Source organism: Hyaena hyaena, unplaced genomic scaffold (genome assembly GCF_003009895.1).
Source record: "Hyaena hyaena isolate Hyena2069 unplaced genomic scaffold, ASM300989v1 scaffold_46, whole genome shotgun sequence".
Classification (NCBI taxonomy): domain Eukaryota; kingdom Metazoa; phylum Chordata; class Mammalia; order Carnivora; family Hyaenidae; genus Hyaena; species Hyaena hyaena.
Genome location: NW_024080678.1, coordinates 3,217,239 through 3,239,948, shown reverse-complemented (window position 1 = coordinate 3,239,948; position 22,710 = coordinate 3,217,239). Strand labels below are relative to the sequence as shown.

Below are 22,710 nucleotides of genomic sequence, written 5' to 3'. Positions count from 1 at the left end.
TCTCTTAATCCTCATCAGAGCTGGAGACAGAAGTGCTCTTGTTATCATCCCATCATCCTTGCAGATGGGGAAACAGGCCCAGAGAAGTTAAGCTACCTGTCCAGGTATCAGGTATGAAGCACAAAGGGATGTGAACTCTGTGAGCACTGGGTTCTGCCTGCCCCACAGGAGATGGGCTTTGGTGTCGAGCACTCAGCCCTGTGCCTCCGTTTCCTTGTCAGTAATGATAACACCTTCAAGGAGAGGTCAGTTGAAGTGGGAGGAATTGAACACCTAGAGTGCGCTCTGCAATAAAGGGTGGCTTCTTTATTACTGATGAGGGAAGGTCATGCCTGTGAGGACTGTTTGGGCCTTTGAGGTTCCACATGGATGCCCTGTGATGGCCAGCACAGTGCTAAGAACTGAGCTGTACAGACTGGTTGTTGGGACAGACTCCGGAGCCAGACTGCCTGGCTTGAAACCCTGACTCCTACTTATTAGCTGTGTGACAATGAGCAAGTTAATTAACCTCTCTGTGCCCCGTTTTTCCTTGTCTATAAAGTAGATAAATAACAATATTGCCTTCCTCACAGGGTTGCTGTGAGATTTAAACATGTTCTTTTTTTTTTTTTTTAAGCTTATAATAAGTCTGGTACACGGTAAGAACTAGTAAGTATTTATTAAATCAGTAAAATGTGTATAAATGTTAGTGTCTCCATTTTATAGGTGAGAAAATGGAATGAAGTGAAGTTACCTGTGCAGTGTTAGGTGCACAGGATAAACACAGGTTAGGGAGGGTAGAGCCAGGTGACAAACTCAGGCAGTCATGCTTCCGAGCCCACACCCTTGGGGACAGGCTTCCTAGAGTTAGCCCAGAGTCAGAGCTCAGGGAGCCTGGGAACTGCCGGCACTTTGTAGCACCCACGGGATCAGGGTTCGTCCAGTGGGTGGGGGAGAAGAGAGGGGCCAGGAGCCTGCCCGGGCAGGCCCACAGCCTCCTGAGTGGCTCTGCTCTGCCATTTCCTGCTTGTTGAATTATTCCAGAAACTGTGCTTTCATCAAGCGTGGCCCCCATTCCCCCTTTCTTCCCTTACATCTTGCCTGCAAAACCTCGCTGGGGATGGCAGCCTCTCTGGGGGCCAGCGTTTCCCCACTGGGAGAAGGTCTGCCTTTAATCTGGTGGAACTGGTTAGATACGGTGTCTAATTTGAGACCTTAAGAAGCGCTGTTATTACAGAGTTCTTCAGTCTCCGAGTCTCTGTATTTGCTTCTTCCAAATTCAGTGTGTTCCCTCCAGTATGCACCTTGCTTGGTGACTTGCAATAAGGATTGTGATATGAGATCTCTTAACATTTAACGAGGGCCGAGGGCCACGTGCCAAGCTCTGTTTCCTTCTAAGCTCTGTACGTGGCTTATCTCATTTAATCCACACCCAAAATCCTTTGAGGAAAGTATTATTACTAAACTCATTTTAGAGAGGAAAAAACAAAAACAGAGAGGTTAAGCGATTTGCCCCAAGATCACACAGCTGTTAAATAGCAGACCTTGAACCAGAGTTCATGCTCACTACTACTGTGTATCCTAGCTTTAAAAATTAATATGTGAGTAAAATGCGTCTGAGGCTTCACCAGCTCCCATTCGTCACTGGGAGTGCATCAAGAGATCAGCAGAACGAATCAACATTCTGCCTCAATGCCAACTCCTTCCTACGGGAGAAAACCTGATTAGTTGCTGTGTGTGTGCTCAGGCCTGCGGGCTTCCTGGAAAACATCTTTCTGAAGTCCCATTCTTGAAGTGGTGGAAATACTGAGCCAATCTCTTGGGCCCAGGGCCCTTGAGAAATCAGAGAAATTTACTACCTCGGTAGCTAACCTCTTACTTAAATTGATCAGATTTTTTTTATAGCATCGTTGAAAGCCACTGAAAGGGAAAACCACAGAGTTGAGCGAGCACCTTCTGGTGAAGCCCAGGGGTGACCGGCTTAATAGATTTCTGCATAAATAAGTCCCACACTTAGGAAGACAGAGTGGGATCTATAGGGCTTTGATGGCAGACCCTTCCCAGACTTTCCAGAGACAGTAAATCGAGCTCTGAGTCGTGTTTACAGGAATGCTCCAGGAATTTAAATTTGGCAGAGTTAAATTTTCTAACAGACCAGTTGAACAGAAACCTTTATAGAAAATGTTTCCTACCTGCTTTAGCCAGTAGAATTCAGTAACCAGAGTCATTACTTACTTTGTATGACTGAGGAATTCTTGAAAAACAGGTGTTTCCTGAGGCCTGCTCTCATGAATAAATGGCAGGTCGTGCATGGCTTACCTCTCAGTTAATACCACGTGCTTCAGGCCCATAACACAGGCACAAGGTGGATGTGGTCCTGCCTCCAGGTGGCTGACAGCCTCAGGGAGAAAACAAAGTTTTTAAGAAGATAGATAGATACATAGATAGATGGATGATTGATAGATGATAGATAGATAGATAGATAGATAGATAGATAGATGATAGATAGATAGATAGACAGATAGATAGAAAGAATGAATAGTCACAGATTGATACATAGATAGATGGATGATTGATAGATAGATGATAGTACATAGATAGATGATAGATAGATAGATAGATAGATAGATAGATAGATAGAAAGAATGAATAGTCACAGATTGTAAAAGGTGCTAACAAAAGGAAGGATGAAATTGGCCGGGGATGGGGCACGTAAAGACAGGAAAGGGTGTGCCCTCTTTTATAGAAGATTGGACATGACATTCAAGCTCATATTTGAGGGGTGAGAAGGAGCCAGCCCCACAAAGAGCCAGGAGGGGGAAGGGCAAGAATAAAGTCTTCAAGTCAGGAGAGGGGTGGGAAGGGTGGGAGAGCCGGGTGAGGGGTGAAGGGTGGGCCCCCACCCCTGCACGGGCCCCACCCCTGCAGAGTCCTGCGGGCCATCCTGGGGAAGCTGGATTCTGTTCTCAGTACAGGGGAAGGCACTGGAAGGTCTTATTTAAGCAGAGGCAGGACAGTTTTATTTACATTTTAAGCTCCGTCTTACCTTGTGTAAGAGACTGGTTTGGACGGAGAAAAGTAGAAGTGACAGACCAGTGAGGAGGCCACTGCACTACTAGACAAGAGAGGCTGGTGTTTGGAACCAGTGTATGGGCTGTGGAGCTGGAGGGCAGTGGGTGGATTTGGGATTCGGGTGGCAAAATCAACAGCTGATGGAATGGACGTGAGCGTGGGAGAAAGCTCCGGCCTGAGCACATGGGCGGATAGTGGTGCCATTCATGGAGACAGGATGACTGGGGGACAAGTTTGGAGGGTGATGGTGGATGTGTTAAGAAAAAGTTGCGTTTTGAACTTGACAATAAGCTATTTTTTAAAAAATTTTAAAAAATAACTTGACAATAAACTATTTAAAAAGAAAAAAGAAAAAGTTGCGTTTTGGACATACTAAATATGAGGGCCCTGGGAGACATCCAGGAGGTGCCCTCAGAAAGGCAGTTGTATAGGGGCGCCTGGGTGGCTCAGTCGGATAAATGTCCAACTTCAGCTCAGCTCATGATCTTGCAGTTCGTGGGTTTGAGTCCCGTGTTGGGCTCTGCACTGACAGCTTGGAGCCTGGAGCCTGCTTCGGATTCTGTGTCTCCCTCTCTTTCTCTGCCCCTCTCCCACTTGTGCTCTCTCTCTCTCTCTCTCAAAAATAAACAAACATTAAAAAAAAAGAAGGCACTTCTGCATGTGGTCACGCCAGCATGATGGAGACGTGCCAGGTCCCACTGAGCAGGGTCAGGCTAGGGTATCACATCCCCCGGTCAAGTCCCAGCTCACTGCTTACCAGCTCTGTGCCTTGGGCAGGTCCCTCATCTCTAGAATGGGGCCCCTATGTCTTGGGCTTGTTGTGATGATTCCATGACTTAATACTTGGAAAGAGCTTAGATTTTAAAAGCAAGAATTCAGTAGACGTTAGCTTCCTATAATAACAATTATCATCATCTTAGCTACAGTAATTTTCTTGCCATTTGTCTCTTTCTAATTAGAATCGAGGACCTCTGTAGCTGGTAAACAATTGTCCTGATGTTTTTGGAATTACTGGTTTATGAGTCTGGGCGCTCAGGGAACACGGGGTGGAGTCTGTGTCTTCCTCCTCCTCGCCCCCTGCCGTGCTGCCCCCACACAGTAGGTGCTCAGTTAGATTTAGCCAGTCACATGGAATTCAGCCTGACTCCAGGGGAAAAAAAAAAGAAAAGGAAAGAAAAAGCTTATTTGAGAGAATCAGTCAAGCATGTAGGATAGCAGAAGGGACTTAGACAGGAGAGAGGAAATTGCCAATTCACTGACAATGACAACTCATAGCATCTTTGCTCTTAAGAAGCAGGCTCTTGATTTCACGAGCCAACCTCTTCCTGAACTAGATAATGGTCTGTTAGAAAAGTTTTCCTTACAATTAGTCAAATCTGATGATCTTCCCAAGATCTGCCCATGCACCCCACCCAATCAAGGCTCGAGACACAACACAACACCTGCAGACCCCCACCTTTCCCTCTCCAGAGCCTCTGTTGTATGCCCCAGGACCTTTTCCTCACCCTCTTTGATCTGTCCTGTCCATTTGGCCTGAAGCTTCTTCCTTAACCATTTTTTTAGGGAACTCAGATGAAGCTCGCCGCCACACCAGGGGTGTGTCCTCTGACTCTGGAGATGCTGGGGTCCATGGTCTCTCCTCAGGCTCTTTTCACATCATGGCAGGTGGCTCTGCCCTTTCCCAAATAAAAAAAAAGTTTAATTTCAATTTCAGATAAGCAGTAGAGTGTTTTCGTGTAGGTTTGTTCCATACAGCATTTGCTACAGTACTTTGATTTGCTAAATCTCACAACCCTCGCTGTAAGACTCCCAAGTCCAAAGCGCTATGTACCATGGGTCATGGCATAGCTCCACTCTGTGCCCTAGAGGCTCGCATCTTGGATGCTGAGGCCCAGGGTCCTTCAGTCCTCCCCCCACCACCTGGGGAGCCCTCAGGCTTCCCCAAAAAACCCTCTGACAGTGTTGGGTGGTCTTGGCTCCCCTGCCTGCCATGAAAAGGTCTTAACCCCGGAGTCCAGGGATCCTGGTCAACTGTGCTCATACACATAGGCTGTTGAAGGCCTAGCCCAACCCTCAGATACTGAGGGGTGCATGCAGATTAGACCCCACATCAACACCAGGCTTCCAGTCTTTTACTCTGGTTTCTATCTTCACTGTACCAGCTCCCCCTGGAGGCCAGAAGCAAATTCTTATGGTCTCCTATAGGGTCTCCCTTGTATCTCTTACAGCTTGGTTTCTATTTCAGAAGAGCCTTCTGCCCAAAGAGATGAATGATATATCAGAAACTCAACGAAGAGCCAAGCACACACCCATCCCGCCCACTTCCTGAAGCTCCCTTTGGGCTTCACCCCTCACATGCTCTCCCCCAGCTTAGCCTCAGTGCCATAAACTTGCTGGAACAATAGCCCCTCTCATCTCCCTCCAATGATAAAAAAGAAGGTAGTTCCCTCACAAACTTAACCTTTCCTTATGCTACCAACTGACTTAGGGAGAAGCAGCAATGGAACCAGGAATTCTGAACCCCTGGCTCCTTCCTCAGTTTCTACCCTCTGAATCAGCAAGGGGAGGGGATAAAAGGAGGTTCTGGGAAAGCGTTTACTCCAGCTTGTTGGCTTTGTCGCTCGGGGTGACTCCTTTATCTATGTCTGTTTCCCCAGGGTTAAAAGAGGGGTAATGATAGTACTTGCCTTTTGAGCTTGTGTGGGGATTGAACAAACTGATTCGTGTAAAGAGTTTAGCAGAGCGCCTAGCCCACAGTAAACAGTAAATATTAGCTGTCACCATACTTAGCGCAGTATGCAGTGGAAGCACAGAAGAAGACAGATCAGCAGCAGTTATAAAGGACAAGGATCAAGACATCCATATTTTAATTGGAGCCTAGGAAGAGGCAGTTGACATGAAAAACAAAGGCAAAGGATCCTCGGTGCTTTCGAACTCTCATTGGTCCTCAAGGACCACCTTGGGAAGCCACTGCACCCAACTGATCATCTATCTCTCCCTTCCTTAGGGCCGACGACTGCTTTTGTGCTTCTCGGAAGCTGGATGCAGTGGCCATCGAAGCCAAATTTAAGCAGGACCTGGGTTTCCGGATGCTGAACTGTGGGCGGACGGACCTGGTGAAGCAGGCGGTGTCTCTCCTGGGGCCGGATGGGATCAACACCATGAGCGAACAGGTAAGGGTCCGGCTCTGAACAGGCAACCCTTCTACCCTCCTCCAGGTGCGCTGCCCCTCAAGATGGAAACACCAGGCACTGGACACATGCTCCCCCTACTGGTGACTGGGGGTGATTTTTATTTTATTTTTTTGAGTTAGTTTTCATTTTTAAAATATAAAAATATCCTTGTTCATCTTTATAGAAATTGCACATGATATTGCAGCTGAAATGGAAAATTGAGAAAATAGGCCTATTCCAGAAGGGAAATAATGCCATCACCCAGATAGCCATCATTTATATTTAGTATGCGTCCCTTGAGTCCTTTTTTCAGCATGGTTAAAATTAGTTCTCTGCCTGCCTGTCTGTTACTGCATCACAGAACAACTCCAGGAGTATTTTTACCAAACTTTCAGGGTATGTTTGAGATACACAAAAGTCATTCTGGGAACCCTGGGAGCCACCTCAGAGATATAGGCAGCTCTCCCCCAAGTCCCTGAAACTGAGGTGCAGTGAGAAGCTCATGCATCTACCAGTCAAGGAGACACCATGTGGGAGAAGGTGTCACGGACAGAGAAGACAAACAGCAGTTTTCAATGTGAGCCCCAGATGGAAAGGCACCAGGGACAGATGGAACTGTTTCTCATACGGGCAGCTCATGCAGCGAGTTCCAGCGAAGGAATAGCAGCTAAGAATGTTCTTCAGCAACAAGGATTCCTAACACACATACACACACATTTTTTTAAACAGAGATTTATAATATCTTGCGTTTTTCAATAATTTATATTAAAGGTACTTTGCAATATCATTAAATATGATTTTTTAAATCACTTTTAATGGCCATAAAATGGTCATATTATTTGTTCAGTTAACCATACCTCAGTTGTTGGATATTTAGGTTGTTTCTAACTACTTACGTCAATATGCTGAGTTAAACATATTTACGCAAGTCTTTGTTCAAATCCCTGATTATTTCATTAGGGAATGTTTTTTTCATCAGGGATTTTTTTTTTTTAATTGAAGTGTAGTTGACATAGTAGTTTCCGGTATACGACATAGTGACTCTACAACCCTGTATGTTATGCGATGTTCATCGTTAGGGAAATTCTTAAAAGTGGACGTAGTGGCTCACACACACCAACCTTTCTGAAGGTTCTCAATCTCAAATGACTTTCCCAGAGACTTTGTTCCCTTGTACACACCCTCCAACAACATATGTGTTTCCCTATTAACCTTTTCAAAAAATTTTTTTAACGTTTATTCCTTTTTGAGAGACAGAGACAGAGCATAAGTTGGGGAGGGGCAGAGTGAGGGGGAGACACAGAATCTGGAGCGGGCTCCAGGCTCTGAGCTGTCAGCACAGAGCCTGACACGGGGCTCGAACCCATGAACCGTGAGATCATGACCTGAGCCGAAGTCAGACGCCTAACCGACTAAGCCATCCAGGTGCCCCTCCCTATTAATGTTTTACTTATATTTTGCCATTTTTCACTGCAGCTGTATTGTGTTCTTAATTTAGAAGAGCTCTTTACATATTAGGCATATAACCCTTTCTTATACTATGATGGACATGTCTCAGTTTATTGCTTACCTTTCAATTTTGTTTATAATGTTTTCAGTTTTATGTCCTCAACACCAACGCTTTTTTCCTTCATGACTTCTTCCATTACTTTTACGCCTAGAAACGATCCAGTTAGATAGTATGAGACAAGTCTCTAACTTGCACATTTTCCCAAATAGCCACCTTCTCAACACTGTTTATTGAAAACTCCACCCCTTCCTTCTGTTGGTTGTTGAACTTCAGAATAAGCAGGAGTCACCGGCAAGTATGGAATTCCTAAAAACCATTCCTCATTCACTTGCCTTTTGCTTGTAAATGATAAACCAGACATCGGGGGAGGAGGGGCATGCTCAGAGGCATTCAATTTCCTTTGACACTGACCAGCAGCTCTGCAGAGCAAAGATGATACTTATTATATTGTGAAAGAGAAAATGTCAAGGAAACAGTGTTTATGAATTAGATAACTTAGGGCTGATATCACAGACTCCAGAAAGTTCCTAAGACCTGTAAGTTGAAATCAGCCACTTGTTTTAGCAAACGCCCTTAGGTCTGTTGCACCTTAAGACAGACAAATGAAAATACTCCAACTTAAGCAAAGATAATTGCGAAAAAGGCAATCCTCCACCCTTTTTTTTTTCTTGGCCTCCATTTCAAAATATGGGGGATTGTGACCTCATGAGCCATAGGGGGCGGCACATTTATTTTTTTTTTTAATGCTGGATTTTGAGTACAAACATAGCCACCTACACACAAGTAGGATTTTCTGTTCGTTATTGTCCAGTGACACAGCTACCTTGTAAACCTTCTCCGTTCTCTGGTTTTTAACCCACCGCAGGGCATGACCCCCCTGATGTATGCCTGCGTCCGTGGGGACGAGGCGATGGTTCAGATGCTGCTGGATGCCGGAGCTGACCTGAATGTCGAGGTGAGGGTGCAGAAGGCTGCAGGGCCCCTGGGCCTGGCAGCCCCCTGGGGGAAATCAGCAAAGAGAGAGGGGCTTTTTCTCCTGAGAGCCCCCACAGGGGCATTCGGTCCAGCAAGTAGGTCAGACCAACTGGTGCATTTCGTCCATCTCGAGGCCCCAGCCCAACCAAATCCCAAGGAGCTGCCCACGTGTTTGTTTCATTTAAAAACAACCATTGAAGCTTGAACCAGCGTTCCCTTATCTCAGCTGAACTGAGTCTGATTCTTATTACTGACCCATTTTTTCTGGGATGGGGCAGGGAGCTCTCTCCTGAGCCATCAGCCTTTCTCTCTGCCTAAGGCTCCATGTACCCTGACCTGAGGTGTATCTCTCCCAGATCCTGCACCCTCCCAACCAAATCCCGATTAGTTCACCTGTTGGCTGAGTTGAAGCCCCAGGTCCTAAGCTAATCGCAAAGATTCCTTGAGGCAGTGTGGTGTACATATCCGTGGGAAGTGCATCCCCGCAGGCTTTAGAATTTGATGCTTGGGCTCAAATTCTGAAACTGCTGCGTCTTAATAACTTGCTTTTGTGCTGGGGCAGGTGGCTTAACCTTTTTGAGCCTTGGCGTCCCCGTCCGCCACAGGGGGAGAATAATCACACCCATCTCAAAGAGTTGCTAGAAGAAATGAACACAAAGAGGACCTAGCATAAGTTCGGGACTCAGTCGATACGGGTTCGCACACATACCATGAGGCGTGTGATAGGTGAAATCACGCTTTTTGACCACATCCTGTCCTGTCTTTCTGGCAGCCAGCAGCTGGCAGCCCCAGAGGCTCAGAAGGCTGGCATGCTGCAATCCTAACTCAGCAACCCTATAAAACTTTTTTAGTTCAGAATTAGATGTTCTTGTAGTCTGAGTACTGTGCTTTTTTTAATTAGTGAGTTTCATATTCATCTGAGGAAAACAGACAATAGACCTAGTTTTGCATCCAGACCATTTGGGATCCTATAAGTTTCAAGTACTGGGGATTTTCTTGCCTGTTATGAATTCCCCAACACTGTGCAGAGCCCTGCAAGGGCTCCTCATCTTTGGGTCCCAGTGGGTTTCTCTGGTCCTCTCTAGCCCATCCCATGGCTCCTAGCCAGCTCAAGACCTGCCCTGAGTGAATTCGGCTGCTCTGAATGAATCAGACATTATGGCTATATGGTCCCAGGGGTGTTTGGGAGAAAAGCCATGTGTGGGTGCTAGTGCTGTAGGACCCCAGCTTTCCGCGTCTCTACTGCCTCTCTTTTGGCCTTGAGTGTATTGAGACCCCCATATTGAAGGACCAGTTTCATACAGCTCACTCATGGTGTGTCCAGGAAAGCTTTTGTGCCCAGCCTTCCAGGAGCCTGAGGGTCCTTGTCAACTGGGAAGCCAGCAGAACAGTGAACTGAGAACAGGGTAGGGTGAGCTGTGACCAGATGGGAATGTGACCTCATCAGAGGGGTAGTGGTCTTCCCTGGCTTGAAAGCTCAAAGCAGACCTTCCCTTGCCTGGGGTTTGCTGCTACTGAGAATTTCCCCTACAGGTGTGGATGTAATGGTATGGCATCTCACGCTGTCTGACATCCTATGGCTCTCAGAACCACCACTCTTCCTTAAGGAGAAACAGGAGCAGCCTGGGGAGCTGGCTTGCGGCAGCTGCCATTACAGCTTCTCAAGGCGCCTTAGAGGAGGTCAGAGATCATCAGTTGAGTTCCCTTCCGACAAGAAGCAAAGGAGACCTTGTGATGCACAGAGAACAAAAAGTCACTCCCCCACTGTCACCAACATTTCCCAAGGCACTTCCAGAATGTCCTTCTGTACATCTCTAGCCCACGTGCCCAGCCACAGATAGGTCAGATTTGCTAGTCTAAATATTGTGAAGGTCACATTTTGAAAATAACTTCAATTTGTTTATAGGTTGTCAGTACTCCTCATAAATATCCATCCGTCCACCCTGAGACCCGCCATTGGACGGCTCTGACTTTTGCTGTGTTGCATGGACATATTCCTGTAGTTCAGGTATTAATGTATTTCCCTATCCACATCTGACCCTTAATTTTACCCTCTTCCATCATGCAAATCTGTTACCTTTCCCAGCATGCATATTCCCTAAGAGATTCATATTGGTTAATTGCGATTAAATATAGCACATTCATATCATATAAGTGAAAATATCATATGTAATGATCTATATGGCCTGGCCTTAACCAATATGAAATGATCACATACCCACACGCAGCCTCACACATAAGAGTGGCAAACTTACTAAGTTGTTCCTGGTTGCTCGGGGGTGGGGCCTGAGCTTCAATTTTGTGGATTTGTTCATTTTGCTTGTCGCAACATGAGTCATAAGACTTGGCTGGTGCGAGACCTTAGAATCTCCCCTGAGGTGTGACCTTGGCGTTTGTGTAGAATCTAGTGGCTTCTAACTAGCGGAAAGAAGCATCCCCAAGCTGCCAAGGGAATGATTCTAAAAGACACTTGCTTGGATTCTACTTACTGAGAATCTGATCCAAGGGGTCTAGAGTAGGGCCTTTGCATGTGCCTTCTGAAACAGCTCCCCAAGGCTCCCCAAGTACGGAGAGATGTCCTCATCCGAGGTCCTTTGGGCATTTAAGTATGTATTGCTTATACTTTTTCTGGCTCTTGCAAAGTTGGTGTTCAACAAATAGCCATCCAGTATATTCTAGATCTTAAACTTGGTCTTCACTTCATCAGAAAAAAAGAACTCCGCATCCAGGTCCATTACCACACCTGGCCTCATGGTGCTGAGCTCTAGGTACATCAGGAATACTTGCTTTTTTGTGCTCCAGGCCTCTTAGAAGTTTACAGAGCAGGAAATAAGTGTTGTTACAGGAACCATTAGGCAGTGTTGGAAATCTACAGGAATCTTTGGTTGTTTTCAGTCATGGGACGCCATAGGACAGATCCAAAGTCATGTTTCAGGAGGTTGAGTGTATGACGTGTTATGCTGAGAGCTGAAACGTCTGCCTGTAGAAAGTCATGCCCACTTGGCTCTTGGTAGAGGAACATAAGAAAGAAGGGGTTGGGAGGTGGCCTAGTGGACACAAATGCCACCCTTAAAGTGCAGTGGCATCCCCAAGCCTTTAAATCAGGAATAGGAGCAGCGAGCAGCCAAGCCAACCCAAATAGAAGTCAGGCCACCTCTTCACTTCAGGTACACAGGTCCTGGAATGACAGCAGGCAGCCCTCTCCTGGCTGTGCCCTTCAGGAGCCCTGGATACATAGTAAAGAAGGTAGATTGCTTGCTCGCCCCTCCCCATTTGCCATCAGTGGTCCTGAGAGCACATTCACTGAGAGTGAGATCCGGCACAGACAGAGTCGCCAGATTATTAACTGCTGGCCAGGAAATTTAGCATTGGCTAAACTATCCTCAGAGCTGTCCAGAGTGTTCTAGAAGGCATTCTTGCCCTTGTTGGCCCAGGTGGTCCCCTGAGTCCTTCAGAACTCAAGATTCTGTGGTTCTAAAGAGATCCCTCTAATGCTCTCTCTGAGGCTCTGTGCAACCAACCCAAAAAGGGAGCCTTCCAGCACTCTGGTGCCATGAGCTTCTAAGTCAGCACTTCTAGAAACTTTAATATACATACAAATCACCTGGAGATCTTGCTGAAATGCAAACATGCTCATTCAGTTGGTCTGGAGTGGGCCCTGAGAGCCAGCATTTCGAACAAGCTCCCAAGGGATGCTGATGCTACTTTTCCATGGACCATACTTTGATAGTCCGAGGTTCTAGTAGATTCGAGGGGCCATCAGTTCATCCTCTGAGGTACAGTTATCCTCACCCTGTGCACATGGCCAGTGACCCAGAGGGAGGGCAGGAACATTGGAACCTTGTTGACTTCCACCAGCTCTCCTGACGTGCCCTCACAGCGCATGTCTTTAAACGTCTCAATGGCCACTCTTCCTCTGCAGCTGCTCCTGGACGCCGGGGCCAAGGTGGAAGGTTCTGTGGAGCACGGGGAGGAGAACTACTCGGAAACACCCCTCCAGCTGGCAGCTGCCGTAGGTACGAGTTGCTGAGTCTCATCCCAGCCAAGAGTCTCCACCACCTTGGCCCTCACTGCGTCTGTGACCATGTATTTGTTTTATTCTCTTATAAAACCCCCTTCTCTGGGCTTGCAGGAAATTTTGAGCTGGTTAGTTTGCTGTTGGAGCGTGGTGCGGACCCCCTGATAGGAACCATGTACAGGAATGGAATTTCTACAACTCCCCAGGGTGATATGAACTCTTTCAGCCAGGCCGCAGCCCACGGACACAGGTAGGCTAGGATGGGCCAAAGCGACAAGGTCCCAAGCGGTGCTTGTTAAAAATGCAGATTCCCAGGCCTACCCCAGACCCACTACATCTCTGGATGTGGGGCCCAGAGGCAGGCCAGTCCCCAGGCCTGGCCACAGTGGCCTTCACTGCCAGCTTTCTGCTCAGAGCCAACCCTGCACAGCGAGCATCCACTCAGACCACCTTGCTTTGTCCTTTCCCGGATCAGCTTTTCGCCTCACCGAGATGCCAGCATTGGTCAGAGCCCGGCACGTCAGCTGCCATGAAGTGACAAGGATCCATTTTAAAAATAACAAAACCCCTCGTGTTGGGTTGTTTCTTGTCTACATGGCCTTTGGGTTTTACCCCATCCAATTTTATTACACATAACCCCATGTAAAGCAAATCCACTGTGGGACCCCGTGCAGGCTGATGGTTAAAAGAGCACAGTTCTAGAGCCTTCTTGTGGAAAGCACTTAGCCGCTCCAGGTTGGCCTCAAGGAAACAACGCCAGTCATGCTCCACCATCTCCTCCACACAGCCCTAAAACATGGCACCCACAGTCAGGCCTCTGAAGCCACCGCCCCAGAGCTGTTCCTGACATTCCCTTGTCTCACACGAGTGGTGTCCCCACTGCCCACACCCCATCCCTGCCCCGGCAAAGCCCTTCCATCTCTGAGTGTCTTCCTCTCTGGGTTTATGATTGACAGGAATGTGTTCCGCAAACTGCTCGCTCAGCCAGAGAAGGAGAAGAGTGATATCCTGTCCCTGGAGGAGATTCTGGCCGAGGGGACTGACCTGGCGGAGACAGCCCCGCCTCCCCTGTGTGCCAGCCGCAACAGCAAGGCCAAACTGAGAGCCCTGAGGGAGGCCATGTATCACAGCGCTGAGCATGGCTACGTGGATGTCACAATTGATATCAGGAGCATAGGTCAGTCTGGGCGCCCTCTGCCACTGGGCACAGCACCACTGCCCAGTGCTGGGTGACTCACACACACACACACACACACACATACACACACACATGCACACACACGCCCAGGGAATTTCTCACCTGCTGGTTGGAGCACTTCCTGGCTCACATGCCCATGCTGTCTCCAAGGACAGCATCATCCTTCTAGCCCCGAATGCCTGACCTCAGGTCATTTTCTCATGATTCCCAAACTCTGGACCCTGAGAACTTAGGATTTGGGATCACCTGGGAGCTTGTCTGAATTCAGATTGCCAGGCCCTACACCCAGAGGCTCTGCTGTTGAGGGTCTGGATGGATAAAGGCCGGAAATCTTTATGTTTAACAATCATCCCAGATGGCTCCCAGCGGTTGGGGAATCACTGACTGAGAGCACCCAAATCATTAAGCAGCGGCCGAGCAACAGCGAAGATGAGGGCATCCCTCCTTTGCCAGGCTCACCCACTGAGTTTCAGGAGGCAAAGCCACTCTCAGGAAAAGTTAGGGGTGGCTCTTCCTCAAATGAGCGAGCTCAGATCCTTCTCCTCCATGTGTCTGGGGAACAGGCTCGCCCAGTCTTCCCCAGTCTAGGAGCTAAAGCCCCAAACAAGAACAGCAGGACCTAGCCTGGGCCTTCAACACACGGAGTGGCGGGTCAAGGTGGGCTGAGGGCCCAAGGAGAGGCCCCCCTGCCGCTGTTCTAGACGTGAGCCTATCTCTCAAGGTGGCTGTTCAGCCTGTGGGATATTTATGCCATCGCCTGGAGAGCCTGTTTAGCATGATGATGAAGCTACAGACTCCGAATGGCCCGCTCGTTATAAACAGTAGCGCGATGCGTTCTTCCTCTGTGCCTCACCGTGACAGGAGAGGAGGGAGAAGCAAATCCCAGCAATCAGCTGCTGGAGAGGTTTCTATTAAAGGAGGAAGAACCTGATGAAGTGCCCACAGATGGGAGACTTGTTTCGCACAGGGGAGCAGCAGGAGAACCCTCCCGGGTCTTTCTCCGACATACATGTCCGTCCTGACCACTGCGGTAGATGGCGAAATCCACCGATGGGTGGCGCCAGCTCTGGGCTCTTGTCTGGTGCTATCTCCTCCTGGGCAAGACGCTTCCCTCCCCGGGCTCTGTCTCCCCAGAAGGCAGAAGAGGTGGACGTGAATGCAGCCAGGACTCAGAGTACGGAGTAGGCAGACGCAGTGTGTGACAGTTCCATGTCCTACACGCTGGTTCTATCTTGTAAAATGCAGCCTCCGCTAATGTGACAAGCATGCAGAAACAGACACCTGTAGCTAAGGGAATTGAATTATGCTCTTTAGTTCCAACATCTGCAAGTCTTCAGGGGGTAAAAAAAAAAAAAAAAAAAAAAAAAAGCTACACTGGCTGTTTTTATCCCAAGTCAGTCTCTTGGTCTCAGTTTGGTGATGTCCTGGGGAAAGGCCAGTTTCCGGATAAAAACACACCTTCTGTTGTGGTTGTTTTCTGTCTTGCCCTCTCCTCCCCTCCGTGCCCCCCCTCCCTCACTCAGGGGTCCCATGGACACTGCACACGTGGCTGGAGTCTTTGCGGATCGCCTTCCAGCAACACCGCAGGCCTCTCATCCAGTGCCTGTTGAAGGAGTTTAAGACCATTCAGGAGGAGGAGTACACGGAGGAGCTCATTACTCAAGGCCTGCCCCTGATGTTCGAGATCTTGAAAGCGAGCAAGGTAAGGGGAATTTAACGCTGTTGTGTTGGCAGCAGAGAACAAGAGGGGAGGTCCCTGATCTTAATGGTCCCTTAGCCTGATCCTGCCCTCAAGGTAGGAATCCTGTAGTCATAAGTACATGGCTGATGAAAGCTACTTGTGCGGTCATTGTGGGCAGCTGTTTTGTTGAGCACCTGCTGTGTCCCAAGACACTGGAGCACATGGTACAAAGTAGAGCGATACTTTCTAACCCAGGGAATTTGCATGAAAGCTGGGGAGATAATGTCAACACATGTGCCCCAAGGGCATCTGAGGTTTATGAAACAATGTTGAATTGGGTGGCTCTAAGATGTGTGAGTCTCGGAGGGAAGGTGTCACAGAGGTGCTGAGATATGAGCAGGCCAGGACGGACGGATAGGAGTCCAACAGGAAGAGGGAAATGGTATAGCTCCCAAGATCAATAGGATATAGACCCTGCCAAGTTTTCCAGAAAGCCGGGCCCCGGAGAAAGCTTTTCAGGTACAGAAGATCAGAGGAGCCTCCCCGCTTCCTCACGGATCCCCTTATTCCTACAACCAGGAAATAAATGCTACAGCCCCTTCAGAACATCAGGTCAGCCCTTGGGCTATTATAGGATCAATTCTTGAAAATCTCTTTGAGGTCACTTGTTTGGCGCTACCATGTAGATGTCCAGTCCCTGCCAGGAAGCCTTTGTTTGGCGTTACTGCGTGTGTTGCTAGAGAACTTTGAGAATGGACAGCCGTGGCATGCCCATCCCCCAGCCATCCAGTTGGGGTGGAGAGCCATGGGCAAGGGGGAGGCTGTGACAAATGCCCCACCACTGTGGCCAGGGAAGGACCAGGGGTGACCGGGCTGCCTGAGAGCTTCTGAGGAGTTTGTACATCAACTATCACATACCCTAAGGGTCCCCAGTGGGCCACCAGTGAATGTATGTATATATATATATGTAGCACAGTGGTTCAGAGCATGAACTCTGGAGCCAAACTATAGGGACTCAAGCCTTGCTATGCCACTTACCAGCCTTATGACTCCAGTAAATTTGCTTAACTTCCCTCTGCCTCAGTTTCCCTACCTGAAAATGAGGACAATAATTTTATGTGAAGGTGAAATGAGTCTGTGCCCTCCAAATTGTCTCTGCAGTTGGGTGAGTGCTGTACAGGCGACTCTGCCATCAAGCTGGCCTCACCAGAGTGTAACACCTCCAGGGTTTCCCAAAGGGTGTTCTGTAAAAGCCATTCCCTCAGAGGGGATGGTATCAAAGCATTTAACACCCCATTGCATGCACATACCAGCCAGCTCTGAATACTGGCCTGAGAGCAGGCTGAAAGTCAGCTCCTTCTGCCGGCTAACATTGGATTACTCCAATTTCTCTCCCGCAGAGCCTCGAATACCCTAATTCACAAAGGCAATCAAGTGTTTCCCAAACTCATTTAACTTGGAACCCTTTTATAATGAACTGTCTCAAGACACAAATGAGGATTTTAAGCTAAAATACATTTTTTTTTATATTTACTATGTGCCTGGCACTATTCTAAGCATGATATGAGGATTAACTCAGTTAATCCTCACAACCTTTGAAGGAGGTGATGTTCTTATCCCCATGTGACAGATGGGTTAACCAAGGCACAGAGAGGGTGATTACTTGCCTAAGGTCACATAGTTGGTAAGTGGCAGACCTGGGCTTAAACACAGGCAGCCCAGTTCCAGCACCAGCCTCTTACCCCTTTGCTCCAGAACAGACTTTGCAGAAGTCTGGGGTCCCTCTGGGACAGGGGAGCCTCTGAAGTCCCAGGAGAAATAGGCCTCTGAATGTAAAGGGCGCTGCGGGTTCCCCTGCCAGGCTGGGCCGACAGGCTTCCCAAAGAGTGAAGAAGGGAGCCTAGAGCCACCTTCTCTGATAGCAGGATGGCCCCACAGCAAAGCAGCAGCAACATGGCCTGGCCCATCTGCTTTCTGAGCCTCGGAACACCTGGCCTGGGCTCCAGAGTGGCTCTCCTTAGGGATTCTCATCAGCATCCTATCCTGAGCCCAGAGTCTTGGGGGGGCGGGCGGGGGGCCCCCTGCAGGCTAAATTTGCACTTGATGGAGGCCCCACCATAGGACCCAAAGCGAGAGCAAGAATGCCAGCCCATGGGTAATGAGCCTTAGTGAGTCCACGGAGAGCAAAACCCAATGGAAGCATTTCAAAGCCAAATTCTCCCTGCCCCTCACCTGTCATCCCTCTAACGTTGGTTGAATGAATGAATGAATGAATGAATGAATGAAGCTTTCACTTGCAATTACCTAAGCAGCCACTTTAGTGGAAAACATTCCTAAGTCTGTTCCCAGGGTTAGGTGTTCTAACTTATTTTTAGTTTCTTGGTTTTTGTTTGTTTCCTTTTTTCAGACTATAGTGGGAATTCCAGAAATGACTGAGGCATCCTGTGTATTAAGTAAACCTAATCTATGGCTTTTTAAAATAAACTGTATTTTGGAGTTTTAGAGCCTGACACACGTACAGAAAAATGCCCAGATCATAACTGTAGAGCCCAGTGAATCTTCACAAGGTAAACCTACCTGTGTGATCAGCACCCAAGGCCGAGAAAGAGAACATTACCAGCACCCAGTAGGCCCCTTATGCCCCACTCACCTACCACCCCTAAAAGCACAGCCAGTGTCTGAGTGTTGAGAAGAAGGGAAGGGCCTTTGTCAGGAGGTGTGGACTAGAATTCCCACACACACATACACCGACCCTATGTCACCCCTATCAGCTGTACTGATCTTCAAGGGTGGAGGGAGCCAGGGATAGGAAGCCCCTCCTGGCCCAGAGGGCAGTCTGGGAAAGATGGTGCATTCAAGAGTGGGGTTTGCCCTTATAGGGGGTCCAGTGGCAACCCCTACTGGTGAAGTGTGGTATTACACATCATGTACATTGCTGGTGGGAGGGGGACAAAAGGTGATTAATTTCCCATGGCTGCTATGTGAAGCCAAGCATTCCCCATTCCCCAAGTATGAGTGATGTTCTTGTGGTCAAAAGAAGACTGGAGAGAGACGGTGGTAGAGAAATTCGGAATGTTGAGAAAGCGCTACAGAGCTGTGCCCTCTAATGTTTCCTATTGGAGGATAGTAGTAGCCACACATCACGCAACTGCCTAGCCTTGTCCCTTCTCTGTCCATTAAAGGATTCCTGTTCAGATTCCATCTGCTGTTCTCAGTGGGAAGGTATCTGGTTTTATCAGATCGATAAGGAATAATGCATAAGAACATAGAAATCCAATAAAGAAATTCACTTTGTTGTCAGCTCCCAGAAATACAGCTGTACTATGAAGTGAAGCATATGCCTTCCCATCCTTGACTTGTGCTCATTCATACATTACCTGAAATCTGGTTGCAGATGTGTTTTACTCCCTCTTCTAAATTTTAACTTCAAAGGAATTCAGCATCTCTAGATTTCCCAGGAGCCAAACAATATAGTCATCTCTTAATATGCATCTGTTTAAAGAAAGTTCCTGGCCCGTTTCTCCCTCACATAATTCCCCGGGGCACTGATTCATTCAGCAGTCACGCGTGCTCACTATATGCTGCAGTGGTGATGGGAGAGAAACGTTCTTCACCCTCCTGGAGCTTGCTATGTGCAGGGGAGGGGCAGACAGACAGTAAGCAAGGAAATGGATCAGTGAAAGAGAGCGAGAGCTTGATACATGCTATGGAAAAAAAAAAAGTGAACTTGGACAGTGATATAGTCTCTGAGGATGGGGCAGGCATGGCCTAATCTGGACAAGATGTAAGGAAGGTCTCCCTGAGAAGGTATCTTTGAACCACCACCAAAGTGAGGAAAAGCTCCACCCATACAGAGGTTTGGAGCAAAAGTATTCCAAGCGGGGGAGTCAGGAGCTAAGGCTCTTCATGGAAACATGCTTGGTGTGTTGGGACAACCAGAAGAAAAGCCATGTGACGGACACAGTGGAACAAAGGGAGACGTATAGGAGCTAAAAATCAGATTGCATGGAATCTTTCTCCATGGTGAAAAGCTTGGGTTTCCCTCCATGTGCAGTGAATAGAACACCCCTGGAGGTTTTAGACAGAGACAAGACATGATGGGGGGGGGGGGGGCGGCTCCTGTGGTTTGTACACTTTTAAATTTTTTTCTCACCTTTTTAATTGAAATATTTTAGTTTTTTAAACTTTTGATTTCAAGATAATTGTAGATTCACATGCAGTTGTGAGAAGGAAGAGACAGCATATGTACCCTTTACTCAGCTTCCCCCATTGGCAATATCTTACTAGAGTACCATAAAATATCAGAACCAAGATACTGATGTGCTATAGTCAGCATGCAGAAAATTTCCATCACCCACAGGATTTCCTCATGTTGCACTTTTCTAGCCAAACCCATTTGCCTTCTGCCCTCACCCTGTTATCACCCCACTGGTAACCACTAATCCGTTCTCCGTTTCTCTCATTTTCAAGAATCTAATTTCAGTAGAATCATACACTATGTGACATTTTAGAATTGGATATTCTCGCTCTGCATAATTCTCTGAAGATTCATCAGGTTGTTGGATGTACCCCTAGTTTGTTTCTTTTCATTGCTGAGCAGTACTCCGTGGCATGGATATACCATGGGTTGCATAACTGCTCACACACTGAAGGACATCCGAATTGTTTCCAGGTTCAAGCTATTACAAAGACAGCAGTTCTAAACATTCGTGCACAGGCTTTTGTGTGACTATACATCTTCATTTCTCTGGGATAAATTCCCAGGAGTGCAATTGCTGAGTTGTATGGTAGCTGTGTGATTCATTTTTAAAGAAACTGCTTACGTATTTTTAAGAGTGGCTGTACCATCTTCCATTCCCACCAGCAAAGTAGGAATAATCCAGTTTCTCCACATCCTCACTGTTTGGTGTTATTGCTATGTTTTCTTTTAGCCATTCTGATAGATCTGGAAGTGGTATCTCAAGGTTTTGATTTTCATTTCCCTAAGTAGCTAATGGTGTTGAACATATTTTCATGAGCTTATTTGCCATCTAGATATTCTTTCAGTGAAATGTCTCTTTGTGTCTTTTGTCTGTGTTCTAATTAAGCTGTTTGCTTTTTAACTGTTGAATTTTGAGTGATACTAATCTTTTGTCAGATATGCAGTCTGCAAATATTTTCTCCCATTCTATAGCTTGTCTTCTTATCCTCTTAACAGAATCTTTCACAGAGCAAAAGCTTTTAATTTTAAGGAAATCTAATTTACCAACTTGTCTTTTTATGGAGATTATGCTTTGGGTATCAAGTATTAGAACTCCTTGTCAAGCCCTAAATCATGAATATTTCCTCATATTTTTTCCTAGAAATTTTAGTTTTTGTGTTTTCCACTGAAATCTGTGATTCATTTTGCATGAGGTGAGGTGTGGAACTTATGTCAAGGTTTTTTGGGTTTTATTTGTGTGTGTGTATGTTTGCTTGTTTTGCCAATGGATATTGAGTTTCCCAGCTGCATTTGTTGAAAAGTTTATCTCTCCTTAATTGAACTACTTTTGCACATTTGCCAAAAGTCGGTTGGGCATCTTTGGATCTATTTCTGGGTTCTCCACTCTGTTCCATTGATCTATGTCCCTCCACCATGGCCACACAGTCTTAATTAGTGTAGCTATAAATAAATCTTGAAGTTAGATTTATTCTTCCTATTTTATTCTTCTTTTAAAAATTATTTTAGCTGTGTTCTTTGCCTTTCCCTTTAAATTTTGTGGAGTTTTTTTTTTTCTTCAAGTAAACTCTACCTCTTATGTGGGGCCAAGATCAAGAGTTGCATGCTCTAGTGACTGAAGCAGCCAGGCACCCATCTATGTAAACTTTAGAATAAACTTGCTATATCAACAACAACAAAAATCTTGCTGAGATTTTTTTTTATGTTTTTTATTTATTTCTAGGAGAGAGAGAGAGACAGCGTGAGCAGGGGAGGGTCAGAGAGACAGGGAGTCACAGACTGAAACAGGCTCCAGGCTCTGAGCTGGCAGTCAGCACAGAGGCCAACGCAGGGCTCGAACCCACGAACCGCGAGATCATGACCTAAGCGAAAGTCGGACGCTTAACCGACTAAGCCACCCAGGCGCCCAACATCTCTGTGTTTTCCAATTCCTCACCTGTAATGACTAATGCTGTTGAGCATCATTCTATGTACTTATTTCCAATCCTAATGTGTTCTTTTCTGAAGTGTCTCTTCAAATCTTTTGCTCATTTAAAACGTTGGGTTCCTTATCTTCTTTTACTGAGTTGCATGATTTCTTTAATATTCTGNTGAAACAGGCTCCAGGCTCTGAGCTGGCAGTCAGCACAGAGCCCGACGCGGGGCTCGAACCCACGAACCGCGAGATCATGACCTAAGCGAAAGTCGGACGCTTAACTGACTAAGCCACCCAGGCGCCCCGCTGAGATTTTGATAAGAACCGCAATATTGATGAAAGAAATCAACGAAGATCTAAGTACACAAAGAGATAAACAGCTCACAAATTGAAAGATTTAACATAGTAAAGATGTCTTTCAATTTGTGAACTGTTTATCTCTTTGTGTACTTAGATCTTCGTTGATTTCTTTCATCAATATTGGAGTTTACAGCATACAAGTCCTGTTTTGTTAGATTATATTACATATTTTTTCAAGAAACTGTATTGTATTAATTTTTCTGTCCATGTGTTCATTGCTAGCACAAAGAAATACAATTGATTTTTGTATATTTATCTTGTATCCTGCAACCTTGCTGAACTTGTTTATTCTAGGAATTTTTTGTAGATTCAATGGGATTTTCTACTTGGATAGCCATGTCATCTACAAATAAATGGATATAAATAATATAATAAATATTATAAATAAATAATCCTCTTATTATCCTTCTGATGTCTACAGTCTATAGTGATAGTCCCTGTTTCATTCCTGATTTTGTTTTTGGGTCCTCTTCTTTTTCTTTGTCAGTCTTCCTAGAGGTTTGTCAATTATATTCATCTTTCCAAAGAACCAACTCTGGGATTCATTATTTTCTCTACTATTTTTCTGTTTTAACCTTCATTGGTTGCTTCTCCTATCTTTATTATTTGGTCGCTTTGAGTTTATTTTGTT

General features: G+C 46.6%; 1 protein-coding gene across 2 annotated transcripts in view; it reads left to right on the top strand.

Annotated features, from left to right (window-relative positions):
• The window catches only part of BTBD11 (BTB domain containing 11), a 320,925-nt gene that overhangs the window by 263,474 nt on the left and 34,741 nt on the right, over positions 1–22,710 (top strand). Inside the window, exons 5-11 of one of the 2 annotated variants that reach the window (XM_039230474.1) lie at positions 6,059–6,224; positions 8,600–8,689; positions 10,616–10,717; positions 12,632–12,725; positions 12,842–12,977; positions 13,684–13,904; positions 15,449–15,627. In XM_039230474.1, the coding sequence (XP_039086405.1) occupies positions 6,059–6,224; positions 8,600–8,689; positions 10,616–10,717; positions 12,632–12,725; positions 12,842–12,977; positions 13,684–13,904; positions 15,449–15,627 (988 nt within the window). The remainder of the gene's footprint in view (positions 1–6,058; positions 6,225–8,599; positions 8,690–10,615; positions 10,718–12,631; positions 12,726–12,841; positions 12,978–13,683; positions 13,905–15,448; positions 15,628–22,710) is intronic. The other variant, XM_039230475.1, reaches the window with a different exon arrangement.